Genomic DNA, 23909 nt, shown 5'->3' on the forward strand with positions numbered 1-23909 from the left:
TTATCTTTTCATCAAGACACAAACCCAATGGAAAGAATCACTCCTCCATCGCAACCGTATCGCCTCCACCCGAAGGTTCCTCGCCATCACCATCAGTCCTAGCACCGCGATTATGATGGCGTCTCCTCCGCTTCGGCTTAGGCGCAGAATCACCATCACCATCCCCGGCCCTCTCGTCTCCATCCTCCGCACGAGAGCCCTCCGCATCCCTCTTCTTCGCCGGCCTACTCGAACCCGACTCATTAACCCTCTTCTTCGGCTTCTTCACACTCAACGGATTCGGCCCCTTCACCTTCTTCATCCCCTTCTTCGTCTTAGCACCCTCCCCACCCTTCTTATTCACAGCCTCATCATTCAACCCAGCCCGAAACTTCCCATTCTCATACCCATCCCTCAGTTCCTCGGACAACGAACTCATCGGCTCCAACACCATAACAGACCTCTTTACATACACAATCGGCACCCCGGGAATAGCTCGTGCCGCACTCCTAAACATCCTAGACTTTCTCAACGCAACTTCCCCCTCATCAACGCCGCGCTTCCTCTTCTTCGCATTCGCATCCTGCGCCGCAGCCTTTGGCGTCGCCGGGTCCGCCGTAGCAAGGATATAATGCTCCTTGTTCCGCTTCACATCCGCAGAAGGCGAAAGCAGCGAGAGAAGACACTCTACTTCGTCGATGGGGGTTTCGTCTTCGTTGTGGGTGCAGTGGCGCAGAGGAAGGACTGTGGGCGGAGGGAGCTGGGCAGGACGGACGGGGTTGTTGGTTCGGGGATTGAGAGGTTGATTGGCCATTATTTTTGCCAGTGAGCATTTTGTTAGGACTAATATCTCGTTAGTATATATGTTTACATATTATATCTTCAGTAGATCTGATCTGAGCGGGTTGGGTCCGGGTAAAACGTACGGGGCTTGACTTTGCCCTGCAGTGTGCGTTCTAAGTAGGGGATGAGCTCCATCTTGAAGGAGTGTACTGCCTGGAGGAAGTTTGAGTCGACTGGTGTTTGATTTGTTAGTAACTTGGTGCTTTTCGGGGTTGCGCCGAGCGAGAGGTTACATACCTAGGACTTGGTAGGGTTCGCGGAAGCCGAATGCTAGCTCGTACTGGTGCATGAGCTTGCGATACTTCTTTGAGCGTTTGGCCCTCATTTTCGCGGGTTGGTGGGGTTGGGGTAGAAGGTGTTGGTTGGGATGATATTGGAGATTACGTCGATTGGTTTTCTTAGATTGAAACTTTTTTTTTACTGATTTTGCCGGGCGGAATGAAAGTTGCGGTTTTGATGTGGTCCGTGCGTTATCTACTTTTCTAGAATTTTGGGGTAAGGAGTTGTACGGGAAATAGAAATGGAATTGGTAGATCGTAAGAAAACATGGATTATGAAAAGAGAAGCAGTGTCGTCTAATTACATAAATAGTTTACCAAATGCAAATCATTCCCCGCCGGTTATTGGCTTCCTATGGTCAATATGCGCATATGTCCATAACCTCGTGGCTTTGGCATCAATTTACATGCCTTCTATAGCAAATGCTCTCGTATCTGTCGTGCCGCGACGTTCGGGCACTTAGTGCGGAGTGATATTACCCAACATTAAGCCCCAGTGGAATGGCTGGGAGCAGGTCCCGGTTCCATTGACGCATCGTAGTCCCAATCTTCAAAGAACTGATGTCTGACTGTTCGGAGTGTTCTAGGACGAAACTTGCAAGCAGCGTCTTTCGAATCGCCACTTGATTATCGAGTGATCAAAGCTTTATAGCCTATCGCGCGCGTTTTGTTCAAGGGGTCCTCCGCTTGCAGGATCCAACCACCACGCTAATGTCGTCCATTTTTCCTATGACAAGTCAATCCACTGCTCACTATATAGAAGAGACTGCACTTACCCCCCTCAATAGCGAGGCCTTCTTCAATCGCTCGCTCCATAAACGGACTCTCAGCAAATGGATCCTGGGCAATCGCTAGCGCAGATTTGAGTAGCTCCCTAGCTACGAATACCATACGTTCTTCCGCCAGGACCTCCGGAGGAGCCCATTCGAGGCCTATGTTGTCGTACCGTCCCTGATTCCACTTCTTCATGCTCTCGAGCGTGATGGACACTATTTCATGCTCCCATAGATTGTCCAGAACACCGTCAGAAACAGCGAGTACGACATCCTCCTCCTCCAAATCAACCCGGGACAGCACCGCATCGTTCTGTGGCGTATCCACACTATTTGTCCCTAGCTGCACGGGGCAGTCAAACCAATGCCATTGTTCCTTAGTCCGAAATAAGACCTTCTCCTCGCTCGGGCGAATGACAAGGACCTTGCAATCACCCAGGTTGGTCACGTAAAGTAAAGGTTTCGTGTTCCCTTCATCGTCGCATTTCCAATGTAAGATCGCGGTGACGGACGTCGTAGTTCCGTACCATTCGCTGGGTGTGGCCGTTGCGCGGGTCGTTTCTTCGTACGCACGTTGTAGATATCTGATGGGATCCAGCTGCGCATCATTATTGACTTCTCGTTCGACTTGCAGAGCCCAAAAATGTAGTAGAAGTCGGGACCAGAGTCTAACCGGGCAAAAATCAATGAGTATAGTATCAAGAGGTGTGAAAAGAAGAAAAACCTACGCAGCATGACCTCGGGGCTTGGTAGCCCATGCCCCTACACCATCATCAACCCCGAGGAAATTATCCGCAACCAAGACTGCGTCGTCGCCGTTGTTCAGCCCCCGAATTAGTTCACCCCCGACGGATAATCTCTTATCCTGACTTAGATAGTGGGTTGTCAACGGATCGGAAAAGGACGAGGACGGCGGGGACAGGAACGGTGGGGGGAAGGGGCGCGAGGGCCGTTTGGCGCAGAGCGCATATCCTGTCTGGAAGCAGAATGGAGACTGAGATCCGGAACTGGGGAACTGTGGAGGACGATCCGGGACGGGAGTGGTGATGCCGTAGGAGGGCCCAGCACGAGTATATCGTCGTACTCCAATTCTGGGTCCTCTGAAGTTTGCGATCCACTGTGGATTTCGCGCAGATGGTAATAACCACGGTGATGACAAGGAGGAGGATATTAATACAGTCGCCGAAGTCGATACGGTTTTGGGCACCATGCCCGCTGGAGAACTTTTAAAAAGAAAATAGATTAAAAACAAAAAAGTAAAGAAACAGAGGCTGCACTGTCTCTTTGTTCTTTCTCAGGCGTGCTGTGAATGAATCACAGACCCGGAAGGAAATTTATTTTTCTTTCCTCTTTTTTTCCCGTTTGCTGGGACAGTATCATGCTGAGATATGGTGGTGGAATGATCGGCTGCTGGTTCACAGGGTTGAAACAATTCAAACCAGTGAGCAATCACGCTGTGACTAATAGTAAGTCATTTCCTTCTGTCGAGAGTTTGGCTTTCTCTAGTTTCTTTTTGGGAGTATTTTTTAGGCTCTTTTTCTTTGGCTTACACTTGTTCCGAGTGTTACCGCGTACATTACATCATCGCAAGGTACAGAGTATGAAATATAAATACTATACTATGAATAGTACATCTCATTAAGATTGCTATCCCTGTTGCTAATGGAGCACTTATCGCCGATCATCAGAGTTAAGAGTCGAATGATCCGATCAACATCCCTACTATGCCCAACTCGTAGAACGTATCATCACCCCATGTCCCCTCTTTTCCCCCGTCGAGATCAATCAATATCATCCCATGTCATACGAGAGTTTCAATCCTCGCTCGAGACTTTCACGCCGTTGATCTGGTCTGGTATACGGCGCTGCTTCTGGATCTCATTGCTCACAAGTGAAAATGCCTGGTCCAGCTCTATAGTGATCTCGATATCGTCCATATCCCGTTTGATCAAGGAAGCTCCTTCAAAGATCGCCCTAGCAAGATTGCCGCATCGGGTACTAAAGTCGCGAGTTCCCGGAGCCTCGCGACGTTTCGCAAGCATTATCTGCATCATACGGTCTGCGCAGGGACATTGACGCTCGGGCTCCGTGGTGCATTCCAAGGAACAAATGCATGATGAGCGACAGATGCATTTTCTCTCTGTCATGTAGTCGCTCGGGCGGCGTCGGTCATCCCCTCGCCTGATATCACCGATACCTTTGCCTTCCATCTTGGCTAAGGTTGACTGGCGGTGGTCCTTGACGAGCTCACTCTCCCAGATCTCAGGGTCAATACTGTCGCGGTCGACGAAAGGAAGCTCGGTGGCAGCAATGGACAGCACGGCTTCCGGCTTGGGAATAAACGAAAGATACTTTTCGGACTGAACAGTGAGAATCTCCTCTGGTGGTATCTGATAAAGAAATGTATTGTGATTCCATTTCTGACGGAACTTGGACGATATGTCGCTCACGATCCCCATAGTATAACGGCGGTATCCAAGGAGATCATCGAGGAAGAACCCTGTGCCGATGGCCCTCTCCATGGCGCGGCGGATAAACTCATCCTGGTGCACCTTGACAAGGTCCACATTGACATTATTGCACACGGTTGGCGCTTCGAGGGTGTTTTTGCAATGTGCCATGATTTTGAGCAAATGATCAGGCTCGGGGAGCGTAAAGCCTTCCTTGCGGGACGCACGTCGGAGTTCCAGGTTGAAGCAAGTCGACAAGTCAACATTTGCGATCTCCATTATGAGCCTCGCATACAGAGAATAATAAAGACTCTCTACGGCATCGATCAGGTCAATAATCGAGTCAGACGTCACGACTTCTTCCATACGTCTGATATGGGCTGGGACACTGTCAGGGATGTCTTCCACCTAAGGCCGCAGTCAGCTCAAACTCCGCGGCAATGGAAACCGAACCTGCGCTTGGGGCGAGTAACTTTGTACCTCAATCCCATAGTACATGAGGATTGTGACCACGATCTTGGCGACAGCGTAGACCTTAGCAAAGATCGACAGGACACTGTGGATCCAGTCAGAAGCATCGTCGTCGATTGCATCTTCGAGGGCCTTGACTGCTTCAGAGAATATGTTCCATTCAGGAGAGCTAATGGTGTAAGGGAGTGCAGGTCGCGGAATTGGCGCCATGAGCTCTCACATTGTCAGTTCCAGCCGGTGGATCAGAGGGTGATTAGCGTACAGCGGACGAATATGAAACATCTGTGCTGTCCGATTGGCGGAGCAATAAAGCCTCCCGCCTTCTGTTTTCCTGGTCTAGAAGCGCCTGGGAGTACATGTAAAAGCCGTCGGTATGTTCGCTGACAGCGGAGGACCCAAAAGTCATGAAAGCGTCGTATTCGTCCGATCTAGATCGCGAGGCTCGCCTGGGGAAGATCTTGTTGAGAGCTGTGTCCCAAAATTGGGATGGCGATCGATGTTTCTTCATACTGGCAAGTCGGCGCCTTGAGGTGCATCAATGGCAGATTGGGCGTGAGGATAATGAATGGAGGAGGTAAAAATGAGATCAAAAGCGGTGCCAGGAAAGATGCAGAGTCAGGGGATTCATACTCTGAGCAATGAATGAGCATTTTCAGTGGAGAGAGCAAGGTCGTATATGGTGTTACTGCCCATTTGGAGGATGGAGAGTAGCCAACGAGTGTATGTTGAGGATGTGAAAGAATATTCACTGATACTGATTGTATTGATACAGGGCGCTATCCTGCTCAGCTCTTGCGTCTATATTTAGCCCTTCTTTCCAAAAAGAAAAGAAATGTACTATGAGAGGTCAAACGGAATTCTAGAACTTTTTTTATGATTTGTAGTCTAACAAAGCTCTTAACTACCAACTACAAACTCCAAATAATTCCATTATCTACTTACACATGTTTGTCATCTCACCAGGCTGACACTCAGCCATGCAACACAACAGGGTAGTTAAGCCAATAGAACCACTAGAATCCCTTGAACACAGTACACATATCGAGTTTTTCAATTTCTTCAATCTGACTGCTCATCTTGCAGTTCCAGATTGCAGAGCTGTGGCTGATCTGTTGATATCATTGACTGGCCCAACTTGATACAATTGTCCCCTAGCTGGACAACGTATCACGACGTTTCTCAACAAGGCGAGCAGAGATGATATGATTTTTTGCCATCCTCGTCCTTTAAGAAATAGTACTACTAAGCCAGAAGCCGCAGACACCGCATAGCTTGGGTGGAATGGCCGGCTCTGCCAGCCATAATCTGTCTGGAGTTAGTCCTGAAGATTCTGACCGTGACAACCGGAGTAGATCATCTCATCACCTGTGCGGACAGACAAGGGAGTGATTGCTCTTCGCACTTTGGGTTTAACGAGCCCATGCTGGCCGTCGACTGCCTATAGAATGACAAGACGCCCAAGTACTCCAGCATTCAACCCACTCGACTGTCTACTTAGACAAAACCAAACCAAACCCTCTTATATAACCCCATCCGGTACCAAGTCCCACATCTCACGACAAGCAAGCAACGCTGGATACAATTTCATAAGCGGAACCGTAGTTGCTACCCTGGAAACCCCATCATAAACCAACCTCTCCTCCCCAAACGAACACCAATAGCCTTCATAAACGCGAGCCGGTCACCCCTTAGAATAGACGCATACACCTATCATCCGCAATGAGTCAGGTCTGCGTATGCAACACAGGCTACAACCTATCTCCAGGCTCATCATCATCCGTCTCCTCCACATAAAGGCAATAAGCAAACTCCACGTGCGCAGGCGACTCAACCGTCAATCCCATCATCAGCAATCTTCCAAAGCACTTTATCGCGAGCCCACGGCTTCCCTGACCCAGACGGGGAAGCACCAAGCCCTTCATCTATGAACGCATCGTACGGACCAAGAATTACACCCGCAATCTCTCGCCTGGATAGTATGTTCGCAAGACGAAGAAGCCAACATAATCCCGGTTTAGGTATTCTACTATTGAAACTATATTTGGATATTTCCTTCTGTAGCGCTTCCGCTGTGATCTTGGCCTTTGATAGCCTTTGTTAAGCCTGGAGCTGGTGGCCATGAGTCATCGCTCATGGATTCGGGCTAGGTTACGGGCCCTGGTGAGCTTTGCTCCTGCTGCGTGACGGGATGTTACTTCTTGGAGTTCCTGCTGAACCGATTAGGTTTATACTAGAGGTCTTGATTGGGTTGAGATGTCCCTGGTACGAGACACCCCTTCTGAAAAGCTGACGAAACCGAAACCTATGTCTGTGATACTGACATGTTTCCTCGGTCCATCCCCGCGACATATAGTGTAAAATGAAGCCGTCGGTCATGCTGCAACGATACCAGGGGACTTAACTTAGTCCAGGGTGGAGAGGGGCAGGAAATGATGACCTTCTTCTTAAAACAGCTGGCCCACTCAGCTGGCGATGCTCTAGTAGGTCGAGCTGAGGATTGGCTGGAAGCGAAGAAAGCCGAGGAATTTACATGTTTTCCCTGAATGGTGCGCAGAGTAAGAGAATATTGCGGGCTTTTATTATACTCCCAGACCAGTGTTGGGAGGTATGCCAGCATGTCGGGATTAATGTAGAAGCACCTTGATTGCCGTATATTATGGAAGTTATATAACCAGTAGGAAAATGGAACCAGGTTACTCACACGGAAGAAATCTAATCATTGAATGCATTATAATAATGACAGGGGAATATGTATCTCTCAATCGTGAAAAGCCATAACATCGCTAAGGGTAATATCCTGATTATAAATGACCATTAATGCAGAAATATGAACTGAGACCGATGGAAAAAGAGGCCGAGGGTGAGAATGGCAGAAAGCAGAAAGAAAGGGAAAGAAACATAGATCATCTCATCGTAAAAGGCTATCATAGTCAGGTAAGTAGCAGACATTATAAGAAAGTAGGATCAACCTCGATTGGTGTGCCCTCTTCGTAATTATAATATGGTAATGTAACATCCGGAATTTTCCAAATTGTCTTGTTCGCCCGCTCAACGTACTCGGACGGCAAGTTCATGCATTTACTGAAAGAAAGGGACTTTTGGAGCTATTAGCTCTTGTTGCAGCTGCGATACAATCCACAAATCCGTAGAATGAATATGATACTTACTTTCAGATTTCTCAAGCCTCTAACCCATTCGAGGCCACGGTCACAGCTTTTATCTGCAAAATCCTCATATCCTTCGATTGTATGTGTGAGAATCTGGTGACAGTTCTCTAGCCAGAGAATCTCAAGTCGGTCCCCCGGTGCGGAGTCGCTATCTCCCTCTACGGGGTCATCCAGGTCTTGCTCAATGCCTCCCAGCCAGTTCAAGAAATCTGGCTGCGCACCGTTGCAAGTCTTCAACTTCAACACCGTCAAATCGGGATTCTTCTTCACGAGCATTGTTAGCTGCCACGGCGTGATCCCGGCGCGCTCCAGTATCAATGTCTTTAGCCCAGAAACGCCGATATGTTTGTACTGTCCTATCCCAATGAGAAGATTCCATGCAACGCTGCATGGGGCTGGATGTCGCCAAGTGCTCGGCTTGATGTGGCCATCTCTGATGTGCTGATGTTCAAAGCGAAGCGCAAGGTGGCGCAACAGATATTGGCACCTAGTACCTAGAGCCATCGCACTCTCGATGTCGATGTCGTACGCCATAAACTCGAGCTTTACGAGTGACGGGCCGTACCGATTCACTATTCTAGAGAAGATTTTGTTTTGGGCTCGGACCATCTGTTCCTGCATCATAGACGGGTCCGATGGGCATTGCCTTTTTGTATCTTTCGCTTTAATAGCACGCTTGTAAGAGAGCTCATGTTTTACAGGCTTGGCTTTCGGCCGGATGATGGAGATAGTATAATCAGGCCCGATCTCTCTTTCAACGGGAAAGGCATCCCCCAGTTGATCTGCTTTAATCCAGCCCGCCTGCAGACAAGAGATTATGGAATGGGTTCGCTTCTCAAAAACCCCCAATCGCAGGCACCGGAGGCAGAGGATGTGCGATCGGTAATTTGTATGAGAAGTCTCTCCGAAAGCAAGCAGTGACTCAAAAGGAAGGTAAGAGAGAATCTGAAGGACTATCTCCAGAGGTAGAAAACTGATTCGGTCAGACATGATGGGCTTGTATGGTGACTACCAGTGATCTGGTGGTTATATCTCAAATTCTTTTTGTCTGAGCTTCGAAGCATTAGCCAGTCAACTCTTATTGGCCTTGAGGATGCACCTTGGAACGAAATACTAGAGGAAAAATTATGATGGGAGAAACAAACAAAAAAATATGGAAATGGAAAATATGCGAGGGTATATGTGTCAAACGAGGCAGCCTTCAAATTTGCAGAGATCAGCGAAGGGCTTATAGTGGTATATTATAAGGGTACCCAAAGTAGGCAACGGGTCTGGGGTCTCAATTTTCCATGACAGCGCACTATCAAGGGATAAGAGCTTCATTATTAGTGAGATAGCGGCCATGCATTTGATCGCGACAAAAAAATTTTTGAAAAGAGGCAACAATACATAGAGGAACGAACGCCACATATAGAGAGGCATTAGGCTGAATTATGGTGCTACAGGAAATGGAAAGGCAAGAAGACGTCGGACAATCAAGGGGACAAAGGACAATTGGGCGCATGTTTCCTATCGTCCAAGAAAAGAACTGCAACTTACAAGCCAACCAATAAGAATGTAATCTAAATTGCACAGCTGAATATGCTGGGTGGTGGTCTTTATAGTCATTTCAAGGGTAAAGCCCAGCAAAACACGCAGTAGTCTATGCAGGGAAGTGAGTTAGTTATGAGGCAACACAAGCAGTGATTACTCGATGTTATGCGGTGCAAAGTAGCTGGACATTGAAATCCTTAGAAACGATCCCACTTTAGTGACCCCTACCTACCGCAGGTACTTATTTATACCAGTGGGCTACCTACATGAACTCCCAACTTGGTCGCATACCACGATCGACTTCCAACCCCTGTAATCTCATTTATTCACATTCGAAATGGAAATAGCAATCCGAATGCCGGTAGGATGCAACTATGCAATGGCAACGTAATTCGGTGAAATGGGATGGCAGCAGGTGATGATTGGGTGCCACCAGGGTTGTTCGAGGTTGTGTGTTGGATAAACACCCGCATGAATGACTCTTTAAGAGACATAGTATCATGCTCCTAGCTTTCGGGTTGTATTTTCGTTTTATTAACTGCCTTTCTTTTCTTTTTTTTCCCTCCGCTGGGTCTTTTTTTTTATTTTTTTAAAGCTCTTTGGGACGCCAAGGAGTGCCGATTCCCGACTGTCGGAATAAAAAAAAAAAAAAAAAAGCAATGATGTTGTGTTATTGATCTTCGCATTGAGGGGCTTTGCGAGAACACAATTGCATGTAATAGATTACTGACAGATACCGGCATAAGGGTAGAGTAGGCCTTGTCACACCTGGGGAGTCTTGGGCGCCTCGGAGATTGGCGTGACACTCTCCTCCTAGGCCACAAGCATTCCATGTTGGACAGAACTATACCCTTCTGAGAAAGAGGACGTATCCAAAGAGACCGATTTCAGACCTCCTTGCAGCGGGGAGGGTGACACTCGACCAGACTCCCGGTACCGCTGGCCCAATTGGGTCCTTCCGGCTTGTTAGAGATGCTAAGACGGCTGATCATGGATATTGCTAGTTGTCCCATTAGAGGGTGTTTCAGTTCTCCAATAATTGGCCATCACGACGACGAGTCATTGGCTGATAAGGTCCCAATGCTTTTTCCTGGCTGAGGGAGGGCCCAGCTGATTGATCACCGGCCCTCTAGCTAGTGACACCGACGGTTCGGGCACTGCATACTAACATGAGTCATGCCCCACGCTCTTGTCGAATCCCAAGAGTCGAACTGAGTTCCACATTGTGAAAGCATGTGCTCCATACAAGTGCCTATTCCGAAGGGAAGAGTCAAGGAAAAGAAGTCAGACAAAGAAAAGGAAGGGTATGGAAGTTGTTTCTCTCCAGGTGGTTTGTTGAGGGTCAAGTTAGTCGGCGGTGAAGAAGTGATAGATCACATGGCCTTATCCACTGCAATTTACAAGTCGAGATACGTAGTCTTTGTATTTCTCTTTCTCTCTCTCTCTCTCTCTCTCTCTCTCTTTTCAACCAGCGTCGGCTTTTTTTTCTCAGTGTTTTCTTCTTCTTCTTCTTCTTCTTCTTCTTCTTCTTCTTCTTCTTCTCTTAGTGTCTGGTCTTTCCCCTCTTTAGAGCAAGTTTTCGTCCTTTAGATCGGGTAACTAACAGACTCTATCGATCTTTCCCTGACTAGCACGGAATTTGTGATCTGCAGGGGTAGAGTCGGGATTTGGACTGTTTAATTTCACGGGTGTTCCTATCCGGCACATTGATACTTAGCTAGGTCGGACGGCAGCCTGCGGGATTTCCTATCTATGCCCACTGGAAAAAACAATAAGCCTTGTGTGTACCAAATATCATATTCAACGGGACTAGAATGCTAGCAAACTGAGCAAGCACCTCAGTTGGAGGCTATGCTATCTCTTCTGGACCAGGGAATACTTTGTGCTGTTCATAAGCTATCCATTTTTTTTTATAGGAGAATCAATCACTTAATGACAAGGACTACTGGTGACACAACCTATGATCACTTCTGGAGCCTGCGATGTGTCTAGCCGGCAGAAGCAAGATGACTTGATAGGAATATCTGCCACAGCCAGCGCAAGCTTCAGAGCAGGCTCAACCATGGCCGCCTCGTCCATCTTTCCGAGCCGCACTAAACATTCATGGTAACCATGAAGAGCCCATACATTGTTCGGATGCCGCCGGGGACGGATGAGGGTACTGTCCAGCCCAAGGTCAGCGCGATATACACCGGCAGCCTGCTCGACTTGCCCTTGTTCTAACATAAGGGCAGCGTAGGCATGTCGGGTAGGTTGCATCCAAGACCAAGGTTCACTGTATGGTAGATTGTCATCTAAATCGATAGATTTGCGAAGGCTTTTGAACGCCTGATCATATTTCCCCCGTCGGTACTCGATTTCCCCATCGAGCATGGCAGATGCAACAGCCAGGATATCAGCGCACTTGCTATTATACGCCCGACGAGTCTCTGGAACTCGTGTCTCTGCCTTCTTGAATAAATCTCTCTCATGCTGTGCTTCACTAACCCGGCCCGTTGCTGCTAATGAGACACCCTTGGCATAGTGAACCATGGCTGTTTTGACCGAGTATAGTTCTTGGTCATGCGGCAATTCCATTCGAATGATATCTTCCCACATCCCAAAGCGTACCATAACATGGATGCGCACAGACATAAAATTCTCAAGCCAGTCGGCCATGGGAGGAGATTTCATGCGAAGCACCTCCTCTGGGACAGACCTCTCCATGCGATCGACTGCTTCCATCGCAGTTTTGAGCTTCCCGGCAAACATAGCCGCATAGATTAACGAGTGGTAATCATGGAGACGGTAGAACGTGTAGAAATTGACGGCGCCTGCGCGACGCAGGTATTTTTCATCTGCGAGGGTCGATTTTTGATTTGATGCAATCGAGCGGCGCCAGTCGCCGATTAGAATATCCAGGTGAGTGGGCATATGGTGTAGGTGACCAGCATCCGGAATGAGGTCGCGTAAGTGATCAGCTGCGTTCATGCCCAACTCAGGAGTAGGGGACATCTCGATGTAGTGAATATACAAATGTAGAAGACCTGGATGTTGATAAGCGCCATCCTGTTCAAGTGCCCGTTCTAACACTCGCTGAACGTCGGCCGTTGGGGCATCCTTGGCAGGTTGACCGGTAAACAGATCCCACAGGGCCCAGGGAGTGAGATTCATCATGGCATCAGCGTATAGCACAGCAATATCCAAGTCACTGCCGTGCTTCTCATACACCGACCCCATAGCGGCAGCGTACTCTCCATTTGGCACCGAGTAATCAACCAGCGGCGTATCACTCGGGTAGCGCTTTATAATGGCGTCCGCAAGCGCCTGCTCCCAAGGCGCTGCATGGGCCGAGCATTCTTTTGCACGTCGTGAGGCAATAAAAGCGCGTTTCAAGCAGAAAGCCAGGTCTTGCGAATCGAAGCGATCCCAGCCTTTATTGTAATTGGGTCCCGACGCATACGCCAACCCCCAGTGGGCCATTGCACAAAAAGGGTCATGAGAAATTGCCTGCTCAAAGCAATAGGCGCCTTCAACATGGTTGAAGGCATAGCACCAGGTTAAGCCGCGGTTGAACCATATTTGTGCATCTAGGCTTGTCGTGGTAATGGTGTGCCCAAACGATCCGAGATCGTAATACTCAGCGCTTGCCGGTACAGCAGGGGATTTTTCGGCGGTTTCGAGAGTCATTTCCGTTTTATAGTAAGGATGAATGCACTGTACAACAAAATTAGGGGAAGAGGGAAAGAGGGAACACAATCTACGGATATTAAATCCTCGGCAGGACTTCGGGGCCTTTTATAACGAAACGCTATATCCTTGTTATAGTGCTTAAGATGACTGAGCCATGGAATCGGTTTTTGGTTGTATGTAAATGAAGTCACCGAACGAGTATGATTAGTGTACCACTCCGTAACCCTAAGTCCGTGGATCCACAGCTCAGTTCAAACGCCGGGTAGTGAGTCAAGAAAGGAGTTTGAAATTGACTACTCTTCCCTGTTGTCGTAAATACTGTGAATTCTCTCTCGACCCTTCTCCCGACATGTTCCACAGCATCGGCGATCAAGTGGATCATATTTCTATCGATGCCCCCGACAAAGCCACCAGTGAAATTGGCATGTTTGCCCTGATGGGTTAGACGGCCATTGGTCCTGTGGTTTGGGCCTTTTTTATTGGCACAAAGACGTTGAAGTTCTGGCTGACGATTTGAACAGCTGTGCCATCAAAACTCTTTGTGATGGGTAAAGTCCTTGCGCCAATGTAAGCGAAATTGCTTCCTGCACCATCCTTCAATTGAGAGGCTCAATGTAGAGATTGACAGTGTTACAACCAACGCCGGGACTACCGGAATCGCCCCAGTCGACGAGGCGGAGCTCGCAGAGGAATCCGAGCGGAAAATGCAAGGAAGCATACTACCATTTGCCACGAGCACACGCCACCCCCCATCCCCATCCTTGCTATCAGGATTAATTGAAAGTTATGGTACCAAATAAAAATTTTCGTTGCTCGTAACAGAGTGAATAATAGAGATACACAGCTATCCTGACGGTTCGTAGAAGTCCTCGTTGATGAGAGCAACATTGATAATAATAACACGACTAGTCTCTCCTATCCATACAGCGGCGCTCATGATGGTAGAGATTTACCCACCAGCAACACCGTATCCCATGGAAGCCATGATCCTTCCCTCGAGCTGGTATCACACGCTGTAAGAGCATTTGGGTGTGGGAAGATCTGTACGTCCAAACCCGATGGAATAAGTTGAGACCATTCCAGCATGCTAGTGTCCAGCCACAACTGATACAGACCCTGTGGTCTCAGAATTAACGCCTACTACGTGTTCATACATCCCTACTTTCCATTATTACCCCCACCAGCAGTTTCCCAGTACGAGAATCACCCAGTTACAATATCGTTGCAACAGTTCAACCAGACCAGGCCTTGTTGCCTTACTGGCCAACCTCCCCTTTTGCACTGGTTTTGTGCGCAGTTCTGGCGCTGATTCCTCTAGCAGGAGATGTTGCATCCCATGTCTGAAGCCACATTAACTGTACGCCGATCATATGCAGAACTATACGCACATGCAGCCTTGAATAGCATTGAAAATTGGACCGACCTTCCGGAGCTGCCGACCCCGGCAATGGATCTCACTGGTGGATCGCCCCGGTGGAGCTCGCTGCATCCCAGTGCCCCGTTGAAGCTAGAGTCAGTTGTGGCCCTTGTGTTGCTCGGGGTGTACGAATATTGTCAGCGGGGTAACTTCTCGAAGATGCGCTCTCGAGCCAACAAGGCTCTGGCAACAGCTGTCGATCTGCCGCTATACATTGCCAACCTGGAGGGATCAAGGTGCTCAGATGCACAAAGTCGAGCCTGGTAGATGACAGTCAGTTACCCATTCTGGACTTTCATTCACATTGCTCGTAGGCTACTGAGGAGTGTAGATGTTTCTAGTGTATCATTCTTCGATTCAGAATAACTTGAGAGGCAACTGGTTGGAGCCCTAGCATGTATTATCCTTCGGCCTATTTCAACCCTCACTAACTCATGCCAGTGTCCGATCGTATCTAATGATGATCTTCGAATTACCACGCCGTACCCGAAATTCCGTGACTGTCTTGAAGTACGCCCTCTAGTCGGATATTGTATGACAATCACTTACCTATACTCTAGCCTTGGCCATTATTAGCAAAAGCACAAGATACATTCCTCAGACGTACAAAATAGCAAGGGTGCTCGAGAAAGGGGACAGCAAGTCGAGTCAATTCCCGATTCTAACTGTTCGTATCCGAGAACTTTGTGATATCATCACTTGCCACCGAGTCCGATCGATATCGGTGTGTGACGAACCGACAAGGGGCTGAATGTTTTGCTCCCCGAAACCTGTAGGCAATTACAAGTGCCATAATTCACAGGTAAGTCTTGTCTTTTGTTTCAAATATTGGGGGAAGGGTTACTTTGCTTCCACACCAATAATAATAGATCCTTAACTCACCATACATTCAGCGCTCGGATAAGACTAATTCAGGGCTTTCTTAGATCATCCCTTATATCTAGATGAACACTGCAGCCTCACCTCAATTAACCATATCGACTTCGTTTACTCCGCTAATCAACTATCGCTAAGCTAAATAACTAATATCGACTCCATATTCCCCTTCACGGAGAAACAGTCTGTAGCCATATGTATGAAATCAACCCTCGTGGTGTTAAGAGTCTTCCGTAACCTAACACCACCGAACCTATACTGTACCGATGCACCTTCCAATAACGAGACAATACCATGGCCCCCTCCCCTCAGTTCCCGGGATGCCCTCGTTCGCTTCCGTATATGTCCTATTGACAAGATGCAAAGCGTCTACGTTCTGGCCATGCTGCTGCGAAAGGTCCGCACCTCATTGTGCTCGGGAGACCTGCAGGCGTGCCACCATCCGTTGAGTCAGCCAGAACTGGGCTCAGAAGTGCAAGATGCCGCCGAGTGTCTGGTCGCGGAGTTACAGCATGGTATTGAATCATTGAGTGCATCGATGAAAGCCGATGTAGCTTTTGAGGGTGTGGGTGGCATGGTACGTGAGATAGACGGAGTTTGCTGTGCGATTTTGATCTAAGATGAAATCGGGTCTGGGGTTTCCCGTTGTCATTTGTATTCAATTAAACATGCGATATTAGAAGGGTTCCAACGAGTACGAGCTTCTGGATCTACAGTACATTTTTGTCGAAACTGCAAGAATAGAAGACGATGACAGACCAGTTCTAGTAGCTCGAGTTTTTGTCCATAGACTTGTATTAAGATACTCTATCAAGAAAAGAAGGAATGGCACCTTCTTCCTCTCTTCTGATGACATGGCAATACCAAAGCTCCTGATAAGGTACAATCCAGGCCCCACATATATTCTCAAGACCAACCCTAACTTCGGTGACCCGGTGTTTGACCCGCTTTGGTGCGGGACAATCACCGATTTCAAACGCCACCCGGCGATATTGCATATCGGTTTTCTAGAATCATGCTATATAGGTGTATTTTTAAAGCCGCAGGGTGACTTCCCTTCAAGATATCGGCTTTTAGTCTGGTTAAGTCATATATTCAAGCCATATCTAGGATGTGGGTTGGGATTGTAGCAAGCTAGTCAATTCCATGACACGTTATATATAACCTCCAGCAAAGATACGAAAGAGAATCAAATACAAGAGGGTCACCTAGTTTATTTTACATATACATGGTGCTTGAAACGCCTTACTCCAAGGCTGAACCAACAGTCAATTAGCTTTCTTAATTGAACGGCAGATATCTTGAAATATCATCATTGCACGGAGTACATACAGAGTTTATCCTTCATTCGCATTCACCCAGCACCAGCACACTTCAAATAATAGATAAAAAGCCATGTCAAGCATCCACAAACTCAAAAAAGCTCTCCCCTGGGCCCAAACCCCAATAATCATCAATGCACCGATGAGCGGCGCCGCAACCAGCAACCTGGCAGTCGCCGTCACTCGCCGGCGGCCTGGGGCAGATTGGCTTCCTGGATAGCAAGCGCTCCCTCGCACAGCAGTTCGAACAAGCCAGACACCAACTACACGACCTCATGAGCTCACGAAAAGATACCCCGAAGCCTGTGCTCCCTGTCGGCGTCGGAATGATAGTCTTTGGCTCCCCAGCCGTGCATTGGCTCTCGCTGTTTTCCGAGTATAGACCGGCTGTAGCTTGGTTATCGTTCAGGACGACAGATGAGTTCAGGGCCTGGGCGGAGGGGATTCGAAAGGCTTCACAGTATACCCAAGTCTGGATCCAGGTGGGCAGTGTTAGTGCTGCGCTGGAAGCGACACAGGCTTGTTATCCGGACGCCCTGGTTCTGCAGGGGAGTGATGCTGGTGGGCATGGACATGCGTATGGGGCGAGTGTCGTCTCACTGATTGTCGCTGGTGGTATCATGGATGGGAGGGGTGTTGCTGCTGCAACAATGCTCGGCGCTGCAGGGGTGGTGATGGGGACGCGGTTTCTTGCCGCCGAGGAAACTGATTTGCCTTCTGAGTTTCGCAAAGCGGTTTTCAAGGCTACAGATGGTGGACAGTCTACTTTGTTAGATCGAGGGTCTTTGATGAGATGTGGGGTCCTAGTCCCTGGCCGGAAGTGTATGGTAGACGGTGTCTCAGGAATACTAGCTACGAGTATATCAAGAGAGGGGTGAGCATGGATAGCATGCGGAGACGGTTATATCAGGATCTTCATGGGGCCTGGGGTCAGCGGCTTGAATTTAAGGAGACTGTCACTGTTTGGGCGGGTACGGGCGTAGGTACGGTCAGGAGGAGACACGGAGAAAGTTACAGGAGGAGAGTTCTTGGCTCTATATAAGAGATGCGCAAGATAACTAGCCAGGTAAAGTGGCTACTAATCAGCCTATGGTAGTTCTCACATCGCAGGTAAGCATGTCTCACAACGTTCTCACGTCCTTTGGAGTTCCCTGACATATACTGTTGGCAAGGCAAACAACCTAGGCCGTCCATGGGCAGGCTATATCCTGACTCTAAGCATTGGAAGTGGTCTGTCTTAAAATTTTGAATGTAATCGATATAGTCGTAAAATCTCCCAGAGCGCATACTCCTTTCCTTCGTCGGTACTAAACGTATACTAGTCGGCGAAGTCGGGGCCGATCTTCCGTATGGATTCAAGAAAGCCTAGAACAAAAGATTAATTGCTAGACCATGATACATTCAATTTCTCGCATTCAAACACGAGAGGTTCCCACTTCGATAGCCACTGGTCCATTGATTTATACCTATGAGGGCCCTCTTGGAGTCTTGCATACTCCCGAGTCAATCTGCGGCGTTCTATTCGGATATCCAGCTCAAATCGTCTCTTCAGCGTCTTCAGCGCTTTACGAGGATCTTGCTGCTTGGCAATGCAATATTGATGCTTACGGGAAACGGTAGCAAGTATCTGCGTATTGACGGCCACTAGCCTAGATTTAATGTGTTTATAGTCCTCTTGCTGACGACCGTAGTCGCTCATCAACATTCAGCTGTTTTGCCAGAGCGGACAACGTCCTTGATTGACGAAAAGGTCTCGTCAATATCCTTAGGCTTGGGCCGCTGTGGTGCGCTTGGCCTGCTGGGAGGATTTTCCTCCTCGGGATTGATGTAATTCCTGACATCTCGATCACTTGCGCAGGTCCGTGTATTTTCATACCAGAGACGCCAATCGCTCGGCTTACTCAAGGGAACGGGAGCCTGGGTGACGATGGGTGGGTTGCTCATCGTTGCGGAAGGGGAGATTCAGGAGAGGTAAACAGATAGAGGCAGTGTCAGGGCTCAAAAATAGCTGTCGACCAAAAATACCACTAAAGCTCCGTGATCAGTCACCACCCTACTCAATTTGGAGTAGCCCCTTAGACATGATATCAGGCCATAATCAGGCCACAACACCATGATAACGTACGTCTGAATGATCATTTTACGGCCTATAAATATTGCTCATTTTTCTATTAGATCAGGAAATCAGACCTCTTTATTTCATCATTGCAAGCCTTGGGATTCAGTGCTAGATTACTAGGTAAAATGGAATCTCACAAGTCCAATAGTAACTATCAGAAATGCAGTAATGGCGACAATGATGAGTTCAATTTCTCAAGCTTGACGCAGCCGTATGGTCGCCAGGTTGATTAGATAACCGGATCCGTATAGGTTAGTTAGTTACTCTGTAGTTATACTGTATAGCCCACATATACGTATTATGGATGCATGATGATTGGTGGGATGTTGGCCCAACAGTAAATAAATTCCGGATCAATGTTGCCAGTGCATCGATGGGTGACTACCTTGGTTTTTTTTTCGAACTCAGAGTTTGAGGTTGACTTTGATTCATGGGTGATTGAGAGAAGAATTTAAAATGCGATATTGGACACTGTACCCACCCTCTGAGAGATTTAGATTCACTACAGTGGGTACTCGGCTTATAAACCATAGCACTTCTACTGAGTATATGCGGCCTACGCTTATGGACGATATGGGTGACCGTCATCGCTGGATTAACGTTGTCTGTTCTCTCGGTGTTCAGCTTTCCTGAGTCTTATCCTCCTGTGATCCTGCGGACGAAGGCAAAGCGCTTGCGTATGAAATACAGCAACCCTCATCCGAAGGCAGCTTCAGAGAACGAGAGCTTTACTCCTAGAAAAATTGCGCAGATCTATCTTGTACGACCATTCTGTGAGTACTGCCTCTTCTGCCAGTCACTTTCTGTGATTCATTTTGCTTTCTCAGCTGGTTAAGTAACGGCCGACGTTAGACGTACGAAACAATTCAGAGCTGTTCACCACTCAACCAATCCTCGCCTTATTAACTCTGTACCAGTCCTTCATCTGTGGAGTACTATTTCTCTTCTATCAACCTTATCCCATCGCTTTTGGAGAGGTCCGTGGTTGGAAAGCAGGTCTCAATATTCTTCCTCTCTAGGAATCATCTTCGGTACCTTTTCCGGCACTGTGGGGGGTAATGGTCTATAACCAGACCTACTTACGGTATCACTGTTTCTCTGAAGACTGCTCCTTCATTCCTGAAAGTCATTTACCACCCATGATATTCGGTGGTGTTCTCATTCCTATAGGAATATTCTAGTATACTTAGACAGCAAGTCCAGACATCCCATGGCCGAGTCCCGTCTGTACGAGTCTCCTGACCGGATATGGGATGTACCTGCTCTTCATCCAAGGGTTCAGCTACATTGTTGACTGTTACACGTGCATGGCCAATAGTGCTATGGGTGTAAATGGATCTATGCGGAGTATTTTTGGGGCCATTTTCCCGCTATTTGCGAGCCAGATGTTCCATAGTCGGTAGGGAGTGGTGTATGCCACCACCCTCCTGGCAGCTCTCAGTGTGTGTATGATCCCTGTTCCAGTCTGCTTCTGGTGCAACGGGGACCGCATTGGGGCTTGGTCGAAGGCGAAAGTACCTTCATCTTATTGGTACAACGGACGACTCTTTGTTCATTATTTGTCTGGCGAATCAGCCAATTGTTAATCTCCGGAGCTCCTAAACACAAGATAGAACCTTTGCTGATCTTTTTTCTGACTAATGCCCAGTTCGGTTCAAACGCTGAGCGGCCTTTCAATGGCGACCCACCATCATCATCCTATCGGCCTTGGGCGGCATCTGGCCTTATACAGTTACATCTCTGTCTCAATCTCTATGATGTAACCTCTTCAGAAAGCTAAGATCACTTAAATAATACCCTGTGGCGTGTCTGTGGACCAGAAACATGAATGGAAGTTCGGATTGCTCTCATCTCATGATGTATCAACATTTTGCTACGCATCAATTCTCATTCATCTGTCGTAGACATAGACACAATAGTCTCCCTCAATCCTCCTTTTACCCCAAAGAACAATGTTTACCGAGCAGTCACTGTGCATCCAATTGCCTCAACTGTTGAGTATTATGATCTGGGATCCTTCAAATTTACATTTACCACTAAGAGCGCCGAAGCCCAGATATGGTTCAACCGTAGCCTAATCTAGAGTTATTCTTTCAATCATGACGAAGCGAAGCGTTGTTTTGAGCAAGCCATTATTCATGATCCGTACTGTGCAACGGTTTTCCGGGGATTAGCCTACGCCACAGGCCCCAACTACAACAAAAACTGGCGTCTTTTCGACCTACGCGACCTGAAAGACACTCATCAACGCGATCCAGACTCGCTGCCCAGCCGCGCACCCAGCTTCACACGACTTCCCCGCTGTAGACAAGGCCTACGCCAACGCTGTGAAGGAAACCCACCAGAGCTTCGGAGATGACGACCTTGATGTGGTCGCCCTCTACGCTGACGCCTTAGTGTTCACTGCCGTTCGAAAGATGTTCCACGTGCAGACTGGGCTGCCTATCTCCGGCTTGCCCGTCCACGACGTGAAGGCCATATTCGACCGGGAGTTTCGGCATCCCGACATCGACAAGCACCCTGGCCTCATTCATTTCTACGTCCATTATCTGGAGATGTCCGCCTCACCAGCCGTCGCCCTCCCTGCTGCCGGCCATATTCAACACATGCCCACGTGTATCGACGTCCTGGTAGGCGACTACCGACGCTCCACCGATTCCAACGCAACAGCCATTCAAACCGACGATAAATATCTAACCAAAGCGGGTCCAAAGAACTGGTACAGCTTCTACCTGCTACACAACTACCACTCGCTCGCCTCTACATCCGCTTCGGCCTCTGGACGAGATCAAAGCCTTCTTTCTCCGGTCACACCTGGAACAGATGGGCTCCTCAGCTATACAAGTTGGTAGCTCTAAAATGGGCTCTTCTGGTTCAGTCCCTACATTCCTAGTTGGCAAGTGGACAACATGAAAGGGCAGGGGTGGATGATATTCCTTGGTAACATAAGTTGTGAATGTCTTCAATGACCGTGGTGGTCCCATCCACTCTGAGAGTCGACTGTCGTGGAACTCCCTCTAACATGGCGTCTATATCCTAGAAAATTAGCAGGTCGAATAGTAATTGACAGGGTGGGATCACCGACCTGTGGCCATGCCCTCAAGTGGACAGGACCAAAGCTAATGTTACCTACATGACTTAAAGCAGACACAAATAGAGACTAACAGGTCCTGAAGTAAATATGACTCGAAGTTGACCCGCTCTTAGGTTGACACGCTCAGAAGTTGATAGGATACACAAGATAACGCCTTGCAGACCATGTGAGACCTGAATTACACTAGGCGGTAATCCAATACTGGTAGCGGTTTTGCACTGGACCCTCCGAGTGACTCTCGCAAGGTCTGTAGAGCAGATGACCAAGGCACCATTTCAGCACTAAGCTTGAAGAGGCTTCAGCCTAGATTATGTTTGGCCTCCATTCAGTGATTACTCACAGTTTTCATGGTCAAAAAAGATGAATCAAATGCTGTTATCAGTCACTCAAGTAGCAACCCAACAATTGCTATTGTGATTTGAGCCATGCTCTCATTGTAGCAGCAGGAAAAAAATTTGCGATCGGGTCCTACCACCTCCCAGAGCTGCTTTATGCTTCATCACGTTAGATCCGGAGAGCCAAGGCAACCCCACAGGAGGGGGACCAACGCTTTGCGGCAAAATATAAAAAGCCAAGGCTGCACTACTCGTGCTTTGTTTATACTTTGTAGCGACTATTCTTCTTACACAAGTTTTGAATTACTTCCTCTCTCAAACCCTCATCAATGCCATGGAATACATTCCTAGCATGATTACTCCCAGCAGAGACTCAACCCTCACATTCCGCGAAGTCACCGAAGAAAACTGGCATGCGGTGGCAAACCTGAGCCCAAAGATAGCCAGATAGGAAACCTCACCCCCAATATTTGGTCTCTCTGCGAAGCCCATTACTCCGAAGACGCGTGGGTACGAGCCATCTACGCCGACGAGACGCTTGTCGGCATGCTTATGATGGCAATATGGGATCCTGACGAGGCCTACTACATTTGGCGATTCATGATTGATGGCCGGTATCAGGGTCTCGAGTACGGTCGCCGTGGCGTAGAATTCGCGATTGAACATATACGACATCACAACCCTCAAGCAAAGCAGTTAGGGGTGATGTCAACGCCACCGGAGGGGAAGTTGAGTGGAAATCCGTTGAAGAATGTGAAGCCTGAAGATTCGCCATATAAGTTCTATCAGGATCTTGGGTTTAGGGAGACTGCGCCACCAGATGAAGATGGAGAGATTATGATGTCAATAGACCTGTAGATATTAATATTCGCCAGTTGCCACTGCCCATGCGTCTAATTCGGGTTCTGGTTTCAAAAAAACGCAGTATCCGCAGATGAATTATGTAGTTGAGATGCGGCTAGTTTCCATACACTATATTCAGAGCTCGTTACTGCGTCTCCCTGTTGGAATTCAGTGGATTACTACTGTAATACCTGTTGTACTGTCGCTCTTTCCTTCAGCCAGAAGGTCAGCATTGAGCGAAGTATCACCTCGAACGCTCTCCTCTCTTTTACCTGAACCCCCATGTACACAGTCCGCCTGATAGTAATGCCCTGACTTGTACTGCTACTGCTGCTATTATAGCTCCCTTCCTACCTGTCCGCGTCTTTTCCCGAATCACCTATAGGCGAAAGAGCTCCGCTCCCGATAGACGCAGAATAGTTATTGAGAGACAGACTGACAGAGCTTCTTGATTCACTCTATGGTGTCTGCTCGATACTCTTTGAAAGGTTGGTCATGAAAAATGCCCTCTTTGCCTAGATATCGTGGTTCTATCGACGGAGTCTGGCTGGCCAGTGCAGCTCAGTTTGTTCCGCGTACAACCGCCTCATGTTAGGTTAAACTTCGTCGCAACGCTTCTTGCAACGTCTACAGGTCAAGTAGCTTGTGCAGAAATAAGTTATTGGCTGTGTTCTAGGGCGCTCGGGGAGTACTAGGGGTCATCGAGTACGGGTGTGGAACAGGGTACTCAAGCCGGA

The 23909-nt window shown here is 48.2% G+C and overlaps 8 protein-coding genes across 8 annotated transcripts; 4 read left to right on the top strand and 4 right to left on the bottom strand.

Moving 5' to 3' along the window:
* Positions 1-37: 37 nt before the first annotated feature.
* BDW43DRAFT_300353 (uncharacterized protein) lies at positions 38-5302 on the bottom strand (the record flags this gene model as incomplete). Its single annotated transcript, XM_032044879.1, has 8 exons — positions 38-822; positions 906-995; positions 1060-1142; positions 1873-2541; positions 2602-3088; positions 3735-4731; positions 4804-5007; positions 5057-5302. The coding sequence occupies 8 exons, from the start codon at positions 5300-5302 to the stop codon at positions 38-40; spliced, it is 3561 nt and encodes a 1186-aa protein (XP_031900352.1).
* Positions 5303-7543: 2241 nt separating this feature from the next.
* BDW43DRAFT_88787 (F-box protein) lies at positions 7544-9626 on the bottom strand. The gene is made up of 3 exons (XM_032050657.1): positions 9501-9626; positions 7962-9014; positions 7544-7889 (listed from the first exon to the last, which is right to left on the bottom strand). Exons 2-3 carry the CDS (start codon positions 8949-8951, stop codon positions 7743-7745), a joined length of 1137 nt encoding a protein of 378 aa, XP_031900353.1. The 5' UTR covers positions 8952-9014; positions 9501-9626; the 3' UTR covers positions 7544-7742.
* Positions 9627-10636: 1010 nt separating this feature from the next.
* Positions 10637-11253, top strand: BDW43DRAFT_88806 (uncharacterized protein). Its single transcript, XM_032050658.1, has one exon. The coding sequence runs from the start codon at positions 10728-10730 to the stop codon at positions 11082-11084; it is 357 nt and encodes a 118-aa protein (XP_031900354.1). The 5' UTR covers positions 10637-10727; the 3' UTR covers positions 11085-11253.
* On the bottom strand, positions 10991-13225 carry BDW43DRAFT_276543 (tetratricopeptide repeat protein). The gene has a single exon (XM_032041965.1). It carries the CDS (start codon positions 13161-13163, stop codon positions 11424-11426), a length of 1740 nt encoding a protein of 579 aa, XP_031900355.1. The 5' UTR covers positions 13164-13225; the 3' UTR covers positions 10991-11423.
* Positions 13226-14502: 1277 nt separating this feature from the next.
* Positions 14503-14949, top strand: BDW43DRAFT_300356 (uncharacterized protein; the record flags this gene model as incomplete). The annotated part of the gene is made up of 2 exons (XM_032044880.1): positions 14503-14846; positions 14925-14949. 2 exons carry the CDS (start codon positions 14503-14505, stop codon positions 14947-14949), a joined length of 369 nt encoding a protein of 122 aa, XP_031900356.1.
* A 148-nt stretch (positions 14950-15097) lies between these two features.
* Positions 15098-16058, bottom strand: BDW43DRAFT_276554 (uncharacterized protein). Its single transcript, XM_032041966.1, has 2 exons — positions 15510-16058; positions 15098-15385 (listed from the first exon to the last, which is right to left on the bottom strand). Exon 1 carries the CDS (start codon positions 15993-15995, stop codon positions 15807-15809), a length of 189 nt encoding a protein of 62 aa, XP_031900357.1. The 5' UTR covers positions 15996-16058; the 3' UTR covers positions 15098-15385; positions 15510-15806.
* Positions 16059-16854: 796 nt separating this feature from the next.
* Positions 16855-18022, top strand: BDW43DRAFT_300357 (nitronate monooxygenase; the record flags this gene model as incomplete). Its single annotated transcript, XM_032044881.1, has 4 exons — positions 16855-16959; positions 17006-17550; positions 17589-17769; positions 17954-18022. 4 exons carry the CDS (start codon positions 16855-16857, stop codon positions 18020-18022), a joined length of 900 nt encoding a protein of 299 aa, XP_031900358.1.
* A 1344-nt stretch (positions 18023-19366) lies between these two features.
* BDW43DRAFT_276557 (uncharacterized protein) lies at positions 19367-20097 on the top strand. The gene has a single exon (XM_032041967.1). It carries the CDS (start codon positions 19580-19582, stop codon positions 19733-19735), a length of 156 nt encoding a protein of 51 aa, XP_031900359.1. The 5' UTR covers positions 19367-19579; the 3' UTR covers positions 19736-20097.
* The last annotated feature ends 3812 nt before the right edge of the window (positions 20098-23909 follow it).

The sequence above is a fragment of the Aspergillus alliaceus genome (assembly GCF_009176365.1).
Source record: "Aspergillus alliaceus strain CBS 536.65 unplaced genomic scaffold BDW43scaffold_22, whole genome shotgun sequence".
Lineage (NCBI taxonomy): Eukaryota > Fungi > Ascomycota > Eurotiomycetes > Eurotiales > Aspergillaceae > Aspergillus > Aspergillus alliaceus.

Coding starts and splice junctions, on each gene's coding strand:
- BDW43DRAFT_88787 (XM_032050657.1), bottom strand. CDS start 8,951: ATGTCTGACCGAATCAGTTTTCTACCTCTGGAGATAGTCCTTCAGATT. Junction 7,890..7,961: donor GAGGCTTGAGAAATCTGAAA/GTAAGTATCATA, acceptor TAGCTCCAAAAG/TCCCTTTCTTTCAGTAAATG.
- BDW43DRAFT_88806 (XM_032050658.1), top strand. CDS start 10,728: ATGTGCTCCATACAAGTGCCTATTCCGAAGGGAAGAGTCAAGGAAAAG.
- BDW43DRAFT_276543 (XM_032041965.1), bottom strand. CDS start 13,163: ATGACTCTCGAAACCGCCGAAAAATCCCCTGCTGTACCGGCAAGCGCT.
- BDW43DRAFT_276554 (XM_032041966.1), bottom strand. CDS start 15,995: ATGCACTCAATGATTCAATACCATGCTGTAACTCCGCGACCAGACACT.
- BDW43DRAFT_276557 (XM_032041967.1), top strand. CDS start 19,580: ATGAAATACAGCAACCCTCATCCGAAGGCAGCTTCAGAGAACGAGAGC.